Here is a 10,000-nt window from a genome sequence, read left to right as displayed (position 1 = left end):
ACACCACAATGTCCAGTGGGGGTGGTGTGAATAATGTCCAACCTGACCACACCAACTGTCATCTTTCCTCCCCCTGTCCCCCACCCCACCCCTCCCTCCCTCCCTCCCACCACCACCACCAACCCCCGAAAAAAAACGACGACGGCAAACGTAAAACAAACAAAAAAAAAACCTCCCCATTTCCCCCTACCTGCAAAGAGTAGTAGATCTGCACCAGTCCACACACGTCCACCATGGTGGGCGGGCACACGGGCACTTGCATCCTGTCACTCAGGGAAGTGATGGAGGAGCTGTTGTGGGCGGAGACTCGGTCAGACTCCGCCTCCGCGATCACGTGCTTGACCTCCTTGGTCAGACCCAGCACGCCCTTGTTGATGAAGAACTCCACGTGCTGCGAAAGCACGGGACAGGGCGGGGTTAGTTCCCTTCTCGAGGACAGAGGGGTGTGCCGGAAAATAGTTCAAGTTGGTCTCATATGTATCATACAGAGTGATATAAACAGGGAGATCTCCATGTTATCTCTCATTACATCTTACACTTTCACTCTGTGTATGTCAGTCTCTCTCTCCCCTCTCTCTCTCTCTCTCTCCCTCTCCCTCTCTCTCACACACACAAACACACACACTCACAGACACACATATGCACACACACACATGCACGCACACACACATATACAGATACACACACTCACAAACACACACACACACACACACACACACACACACACACACACACACCTGTATGAGCTGGCAGCGGACCCAGGCATCATGGTCGCCACCGTTCTGTATCTCGATCTTCAGCCGGATGTTTTCCCCGCAGCAGTAGCCTGTCCTCTCCAGCATGGCTCGCATCAGCAGTGGGCCCTTCCCACAACACAGGCTGCACTGGTTCCGCTTGGCCACGCCCTGTGCTGGCGTCTGCGTCAACACAGAAACGTCATTGGTTAGATTTTAGTTTTGGCCACGCCTTGCTTTGGTGTCTGCACCCAAACAAAAACGTCACTGGTTAGAGTTTAGTTTTGGCCACGCCTTGCTTTGGTGTCTGCACCCAAACAAAAACGTCACTGGTTAGAGTTTAGTTTTGGCCATGCCTTGCTTTGGTGTCTGCACCCAAACAAAAACGTTACTGGTTAGATTTTAGTTTTGGCCATGCCCTGCGCTGGTGTCTGCGTCAACACAGAAACAGCATTGGTTAGAGTTTAGTTTTAACCACGCCTTGCGTTGGTTGTCTGCATCCAAACATAAACATCATTGGTTATATTTTATATTTGCCCTCGCCCTCGCCCTGTGCTGGCGCCTGCATTCATACAGAAACGTCATTGGTTAGATTTTGTTTTTGGCCACGCCCTGCGCTGCCATCTGCATCTACACTGAAACGTCATTGGTTAGATTCTATTTTTGGTCACACCCTGTGCTGGCGTCTGCATCCAAACAGAAGCGTCACTGTTTAGATTTCATTTTTGCCCATGCACTGCGCTGGCATCTGCGTGTACACAGAAACGTTATTGGTTAAATTCGAATGTTGGCCACGCCCTCATTTCTTGGATATTGGCAAGTTTCCAGTAATAACTTGAATGAGTTGTGGGTTGACGTCTCCGGCTACTGCTCAACGTCATTGGGTGGATCCGAGTTTCGGCCACGCCCCCATTTCGTGGATTTTTGCACGTTTTCAGTCATAACCTTAGTGTGGGCCAGGGTGTGGGATAGCGACTGGGGTTACAGACAGACGTGATTAGATGGTCTTGATATTTAAAACCACACTCTCACTCTGCCCCCTCCAGGACCAGCGCCTCGACCATACCACCGTTCATGGAACAGACCACAGCCACAAACAAGTTGACCTCAAGGGCGAAATGCCAGTTGGTGGTTAAAGTCACCTCAACGGCCTGCCCCTTCGCTCAACCACCCCTGTCTGTGTGTGAAATTCCAACATGCGTAGAATCTTTTATCAAGTTTTTGATGGAAGCTGGTACTGGTCCACTGGATACAACTGTGCAGCTGGAGACAGACTCGAAGAAAGCCTGAAATAAGCTAGACAGGCCCACAGTGCTGAATGAAATAAGCTAGACAGGCCGACAGTGCTGAATGAAATAAGCTAGACAGGCCCACAGTGCTGAATGAAATAAGCTAGACAGGCCCACAGTCCTGAATGAAATAAGCTAGACCGACCCACAGTGCTGAATGAAATAAGCTAGACAGGCCCGCAGTGCTGAATGAAATAAGCTAGACAGGCCCACAGTGCTGAATGAAATAAGCTAGACAGGCCCAGTGCTGAATGAAATAAGCTAGACAGGCCCACAGTGCTGAATGAAATAAGCTAGACAGGCCCACAGTGCTGAATGAAATAAGCTAGACAGGCCCGCAGTGCTGAATGAAATAAGCTAGACAGGCCCACATCCTGAATGAAATAAGTTAGTCAGACCCACATCCTGAATGAAATAAGCTAGACAGGCCCACAGTGCTGAATGAAATAAGCTAGACAGGCCCACAGTGCTGAATGAAATAAGCTAGACAGGCCCAGTGCTGAATGAAATAAGCTAGACAGGCCCACAGTGCTGAATGAAATAAGCTAGACAGGCCGACAGTGCTGAATGAAATAAGCTAGACAGGCCCACATCCTGAACGAAATAAGTTAGTCAGGCCCACATCCTGAATGAAATAAGCTAGACAGGCCCGCAGTGCTGAATGAAATAAGCTAGACAGGCCCACATCCTGAATGAAATAAGTTAGTCAGACCCACATCCTGAATGAAATAAGCTAGACAGGCCCACAGTGCTGAATGAAGCACTGATTAACAATTGTCATGCTCATTGTCCTGTTCCAGCTGTCGTCAGGATCACTGCCAGCCGTTACGGTGAACGGCTGTTTCTCTTTCGCAGTTTCATCAGTTGGCAGTTTTTGTTGTGGTGCTTTGTGCGACATCCAAATGGATTCACCTTTCGAAACACCTCTAGAAACACTTCGCTTTCTTTTTTTTTTAGAACTGTTGTCGTCGCTTGATCAAATTTCATCCCATAACATGAAAAAAAGGGAAAGTCTGGCACCCAGGAAAGTGCTTCTGTTAACTGCTAGTGCTGGTGTATCCATATATATATATATATATATATATATATATATATATGTGTGTGTGTGTGTGTGCGTGTGTGTGTGTGTGTGTTTGGCAACATGCCAAATATGACAGTGCTGTTTATTTTTTGCTCGTAATCAATTAAACGAATCACTTTGATCGCATCAAAGAACCCAGTTCAATAGTAATTGTGGCCATACTTAATTATGTTTGGGTTTATCGATGGAAAATACGTCCAGGCTGCTTTATGGAGTCATTTACATTTGATCACGTTAATGAGCATGATCATGAATTATATCTTTAGCTACTTCTGAAGGCTATGTTTCCCCTGGGAAGCCTCTTGATGTCAACTGGTCTGTAAGCAAAGCGGATTGAAGTGAAAGTTTTCTCTGCTTAGAAACAGTGGTTGGTTAAAGCCTCAAGTTGTGTCCTAATGAATCACTGCTGCGAGCTTAAAGATATCAGGTGGTCAATGTTGCCCACATTGTGATAATGATGTTCGTTCTTTTTAATGCATAATAGAATGAAAGACAGAAGCGGTATTGCTGCTCCACTTCCATACCTCCCCTTACGCACACACGTACACATGTTCAGCGTATTATGTTCACACCCCTACTCCCTCCCTGCTCCCTTCCCACACGCACACATTTACGAACCCGTACACACACACTTATGCAATACATACAGTCACAAGCTCGCACGCACGCACACGTTAAAGCGCTTTCTTTCTTCGTTTTAGCAAAGGTGTGTGTCACGGCTCGTTGGCAATCTGTGTGTGTGCTTGTGTGCACCTCTTTTCTCCCCCCCCCCCTCTCTCTCTCCCTCTCTCCTTCACCACCCTCTCTCCTTCGTGTGTATGTTCGGTTTAACGCTGGGCGTTCTACGTTCAGTGTGCATGCTGTGAATTCAGTGTCTGCAACCACATCAGTGCTGCTCATCACCAGATACAAGCTGGCGTTCACAGAAGTCAGCGCTGCTCATCACGAGATACAAGCTGGCGTTCACAGAAGTCAGCGCTGCTCATCACGAGATACAAGCTGGCGTTCACAGAAGTCAGCGCTGCTCATCACGAGATACAAGCTAGCATTCACAGAAAGTGCTGCTCATCACGAGATACAAGCTGGCGTTCACAGAGGTCAGTGCTCATCTCAAGGCCTGACCAGCGCGTTGGGTGTATGTGAAGGTCAGGCATCTACTTTTTTCGAAGCAGATGTAGCGCAGCGTATGTGGATCATTCCGCACGCTTTCACGCCTCCTTGAAACTGAAACTGCTCATCACTAGACTGAGGTTAGTGCTAGTGCTCATTAGCAGACAGAAGTTTGTACTCATTACTGGAAATTAGTGCTCAAAGGGTCTGGGTTCGAATCCCACTCTCGCCCTTTCTCTTAAGTTTGACTACAAAATCAAATTGAACTAAGTCATTCGGATGGGACTATAAACCGAAGTCCCGTGTGCAGCATACACTTGACGCACTAAAGAAAGAATCCCTGACAACGAAAGTGTCGTCCTCCGGCAAATTTATGTAAAAGAAATCCACTCAGATAGGTACGCAAATATATACGCATGCATTCAAGGCCTGACTAAGCGCGTCGGGTTATACTGCTGGTCAGGCATCTGCCCTAGCAGATGTGGTGTAGCGTATATATGGATTTCTTTGAACACAGTGACGCTTCTTTGAGACATTAAACCGAAACTAGTACTCAATACAAGAAAAAGAAGAAAAAAAATAGAAAGGAAAAGAGCTCCTCACCAGCAGCCTGTCACAGTGACACTTTCTTGAGAAACTGAAACCGAAACTAGTACTCTTTACAAGAAAAAGAAGAAAAACAGCTCCTCACCAGCAGCCTGTCACAGTGACACTTCCTTGAGAAACTGAAACCGAAACTAGTACTCTTTACAAGAAAAAGAAGAAAAACAGCTCCTCACCAGCAGCCTGTCACAGTGACACTTCCTTGAGAAACTGAAACCGAAACTAGTACTCTTTACAAGAAAAAGAAGAAAAACAGCTCCTCACCAGCAGCCTGTCACAGTGACACTTCCTTGAGAAACTGAAACTGAAACCGAAACTAGAAAAAGGCACACACAAAAAAAAGAAAGAAAGAAAGAAAGAAAGAAAAGAGCTCCTCACCAGCAGCCTGTCATCCATGCAGTCGATGTGCGGGCCGATGATGGTGAAGTACTTGACGCCCTGCGGACTGGAGGCGTAAGGGATGTCCAGAGTGACCCGGATGTAGTAGCGCACCGTGCCGTACTTGCTTTCGAACGAGCAGGGCAGGGCTGACTCCGGAAGCTTGAACTCGAACGGAAACGTGTGGTAGCCGCGTGGCATGATGGGAACGTTGGTGGCGTCGTCACTGGCTTCTGGACAGTTGGAAGGGGGAGGGGGGAACGTGGGAAGGGGGAGGGGTTACAAAGATGTCTGTCTGTCAGTCTCTCGCTCGCTCGTTCGCTCTATCGCTTTCTCTGTTCTGTGCGTGTCTGTTTAATTTCGTATATCTTGTTCTTGTGAACGTCATTTGGCTTTTACTTTTTTTTCATCATCAACTTTGTCAGGAGGGATGCCTGTAAAACTAGCTTATTGTACGTAACACTGTTGAACAACCTCTCCCCCCCCCCCAGCCCCCCAACCCCCCGCACCCGCCTCTCTCTCTGTGCATCTCTCTCGCCCTCTCTCCCCTCCCCCCGCCTCTCTCTCTCTGCATCTCTCTCGCCCTCTCTGCCCCCCCCCCCCCGTCTCTCTCTCCCTCCATCGGCCCCCGCCCCCTTTCTCTCATGTGTGTGTGGGGGGGGGGGGGGGGGTGTCCAGGGAAAACGAAGTGAACCAGAAACACGCTGGATAAACAAACTGCTGTGTGTGGAGAAGGAAGAACAAGAAAGCAGACATTGGCGGCTTCTCTATTTGTATTTATTTGTATTTGTATTTCTTTTTATCACAACAGATTTCTCTGTGTGAAATTCGGGCTGCTCTCCACATATACTACAGCGCCACCCATTTTTTTGTATTTTTCCCTGCGTGCAGTTTTATTTGTTTTTCCTATCGAAGTGGATTTTTCTACAGAATTTTGCCAGGAACAACCCTTTTGTTGCCGTGGATTCTTTTACGTGCGCTAAGTGCATGCTGCACACGGGACCTCGGTTTATCGTCTCATCCGAATGACTAGCGTCCAGACCACCACTCAAGGTCTAGTGGATGGGGAGAAAATATCGGCGGCTGAGCCGTGATTCGAACCAGCGCGCTCAGATTCTCTCGCTTCCAAGGCGGACGCGTTACCTCTAGGCCATCACTCCACACATGCCTATGCCTCCCATCCCCGCAGTCTTGAAGAGACATGTTTGCTTTTTCCTTCCCCCTCCCCGCCTCTTCTCTGATGAAAAAAAAAAAAAAAACAGACAGACTGGAGGAGGCGAAGGGAGAAACGTGTTTCTTTACACACCGGCATGGGAAAGATGTGGCCGGGGCTGGTGGTTGTGGGAGGTGGACAGAGGGGACACTGGGTTTTTCTGTCCGGTGATTGGACTGGACGGTGTCGTCCATATTCCCCTATTCCCGATTCGTCCATTCCCAGGTGTGTGTGTGTGTGTGTGTGTGTGTGTGTGTGTTTTATAAACAACGATCTCACTTAGTTTCTTCATTAGTGTGTGTGTGTTACTGTGTGAGTGTGTGTGTGTGTGTGTGTGTGTGTGTGTGTGTGTGTGTGTGTGTTTTATAAACAACAATCTCACTTAGTTTCTTCATTGGTGTGTGTGTGTGTGTTTTATAAACAACAATCTCACTTAGTTTCTTCATTGGTGTGTGTGTGTGTGTGTGTGTCTGCCATTTGGTGATAGCCTTGATATGGTTATAGTGGTCGGCGAAGCAGTGAGCACCATAATTTGATTTGATTTGGTCTGTGTGTGTGTGTGTGTGTGTGTGTGTGTGAGAGAGAGAGAGAGAGAGAGAGTATTTACAAATACGTGAAACAGGAACGTCGGTTTGGCGAGATCGGACAAAGAACCAAAGTGTCAAGAGGCCGTTGAGGGGGGCGGCACTATCAAAGAGTAGGCGAAATGGGAATAGGCGAATGTGACTGTTTGGACTGAGCACCCAACGAGAGGGGAAATTGGGGGACGGGAAAGGAGAGGGGGTGGGGGTGGGGCGATAGTGAGGTGTGAATGCTGAAGCCTGATCAGTCCGAGAGGTAAGCGGGTTTGGGGATCGATCGGCGGGCAATCATTGATCTTTTGGCACCAGGCGAACGACTTGCACGCGCCGCGATGCATCTCGGGTAATGCTGCGCGCGCATCCATCATTCTCTGTCATTCTGGCCTCGTCATCTCGGCTCCTTTTCTTTTCTTTTTTTTTTTTTTTTTTTTTTTCAATCCTCCTTCATCATTACTGTTTCCTTTTCTGATTTTTTTTTCACTGTTTCCCCTTCTCCTCCTCCTCCTTCAACTCTTTTTCTTGTTCTGTAAATTTAATTTCTCCTCCTCCTCCAACTCTTTTCCTTGTTCTGTAGATTTAATTCCTCCTCCTCCTCCTCCTTCAACTCTTTTCCTTGTTCTGTAGATTTAATTTCTCCTCCTCCTCTTCTCTTATCCTTCTTCCTTCTTTCGTTTTTTGTTTTAGTTATTTCTTCGTCTGTCTTTTCCACCCCCTTACTTTTGTTGACCTCGTTCGCCTCTTCTTGCATTTTCTCTTCTTGTTGAACTGTATAATAAATATAACTCGTGAATGAGCGAAGAAAAATAAACGAATAAATGATTGAAGAGATAAACAGATGAAGAATTAAAAGGAAAAATTATTTACTCAGATATTTTTCTAGCCATACAAGTTTCATGGTTATTCAGATTCCAGTTGTATTTTCTTCGGATCTCTGTTGATTTCTTTTTTCTTTTTCTTCTGCATCATCGTCTTGTATCTTTTCTTTTCGTTTTCCTCTTTCCCTTTTCTTTCATTCGGGTTTAGTTTGCAGGCTTGAAAGAGGTCTTCGTCCGACATGACTATTACCTTTGTTTCCGAAAGTTTGGCATGAATGCGTTACCATACTAAATATATTGCGCTACACTATGTTATGCAAGGCTATGATATATTGTTCTGCAATGCACACCCTTGTCCTGTGCCATTCTGTACTACAGAGCACCATACTATAAATACCAGGCAAAAGTTCACAAATACAGTACTTTACCATAGTAGTCTTTTTAAAGGCTGCAGAAGAGTATTTGTATTTCTTTTTATCACAACAGATTTTCTCTGAGTGAAATTCTGGCTGCTCTCCCCAGGGAGAGCGCGTCGCTACACTACAGCGCCAACCTTTTTTTTCCCCTGCGTGCAGGTTTGGTTGGGTTTTTTTTTTGTTTTTCCTATGGAAGTGGATTTTTCTACAGAATTTTGCCAGGAACAACTCTTTTGTTGCCGTGGGTTCTTTTACGTGCGCTAAGTGCATGCTGCACACGGGACCTCGGTTTATCGTCTCATCCGAATGACTAGCGTCCAGACCACCACTCAAGGTCTAGTGGATGGGGAGAAAATATCGGCGGCTGAGCCGTGATTCGAACCAGCGCGCTCAGATTCTCTCGCGTCCTAGGCGGACGCGTTACCTCTAGGCCATCACTCCACACAGCGATACAAACATCAACAGCTCACATCTCGGGGTAACATTGAAACCGACAGGGATTCGAACCTTTGCCCCACAGTGTCTGTCTCTCGTCGATGTAGTGCTCATCCTGTCGCACCGTTCGGCGCTCCCCGGCACGTGAGATTTTCCACTCCGCGTGCGCCTTGCCCCGGATGTGCAAACGAATCCCTGCAACAGCCAATGGCGTGGACTTTAACAGACAACAACCAGTAGGAAGACGCGATACAGGCAATAGGAATCGACAGGTTAGAAAACAGAATGGGAATTGTAAAAGCTAATGGCACAACTATGCAGAACTTTGCCAAGAAAATGTATTCATTTTCGAACAGAATGGACAGAGAAAACAGGACAGAGGGTTCGTTGACTGGCCGCTAAAAACGAGAGAGGGAGAGGGGAGGGATAAACACACACACACACACTCTCTCTCTCTCTCTCTCTCTCTCTCTTTCTTGGGATTCTCGGAAATATGATTACTTTCATCAAGTAATTGCCAAATACGTAACATAGAACAGACCGTTGAAAGTAACAAACTACAGCATTTAGAGGACTAAAAATACACAACATAATAGTTGGTTAAATGGACAGTTTTTAACTTCTTGATTGATCTATTGCCATCATGAACAAGAAAAAGTGTTAGCTTTGCAGTCTGGCTGCATTGTAATTAACTGTTATTGTCCGATGAAAACATCAGTTATTGGAAAGCTAACATGTCCAATGAATAAACCGATGGATTCATTAGCAGTGAGAAAAACCCAGTGTCTTAAAACATGAAATAACGTACATCAGTCAATCAATAAAAATAGTACAGTTAATCAGCCAATGACAAAGCTAGTTATGCAATCAGAACTCTAGAAATCAGGTAATAGCTGGTGATTAACTTTGAACATTTAATTTGGGTCAGGGTATCAGTTAGCAGCCCGTTGGAATATCAGTAACAATCAACAGATTTGGGAATGATTGTGAACAGCCAAATGACAGCAGTTGGACTCATTACATATCATCAACTTTGGTTGATGTTCACAACTTGCAGCAGCATAGGCTGGGCTTTCACTGTGTGTGTGTGAGAGAGAGAGAGAGTGAGTGAGGAAGTGAGTTGGCGATAATCAATTCAGTTCAAAATGCGTAATGAATGAAAACGATGTTCTCTCCTTATCATTCTTTCTCTTTTCCTGGCTGTTGAAAGTGTTAGAAAGAGGGCCAGGACGTGCGTGAACGAGTTCCCTGTGGAAAGCGGCAGGGGTCAGACAGTTGGCTTTTAACAGCGCGGGGCACTGTCCTGCCGGGACAATTGCACGTACAGCACGTGGACCCTTGCCTT

General features: G+C 46.5%; 1 protein-coding gene across 1 annotated transcript in view; it reads right to left on the bottom strand.

Moving 5' to 3' along the window:
* Window positions 1-10,000, bottom strand: part of LOC143280407 (uncharacterized) — a 52,583-nt gene that overhangs the window by 38,273 nt on the left and 4,310 nt on the right. Inside the window, exons 2-5 of the mRNA XM_076585041.1 lie at window positions 8,728-8,850; window positions 5,196-5,428; window positions 738-917; window positions 191-391 (exon numbers count right to left, since the gene is read on the bottom strand). Coding sequence (XP_076441156.1) covers window positions 191-391; window positions 738-917; window positions 5,196-5,428; window positions 8,728-8,850 — 737 coding nt within the window. The remainder of the gene's footprint in view (window positions 1-190; window positions 392-737; window positions 918-5,195; window positions 5,429-8,727; window positions 8,851-10,000) is intronic.

This window comes from Babylonia areolata, chromosome 3 (assembly GCF_041734735.1).
Source record: "Babylonia areolata isolate BAREFJ2019XMU chromosome 3, ASM4173473v1, whole genome shotgun sequence".
Lineage (NCBI taxonomy): Eukaryota > Metazoa > Mollusca > Gastropoda > Neogastropoda > Buccinidae > Babylonia > Babylonia areolata.
This window is presented reverse-complemented; position numbering and strand designations above follow the sequence as displayed.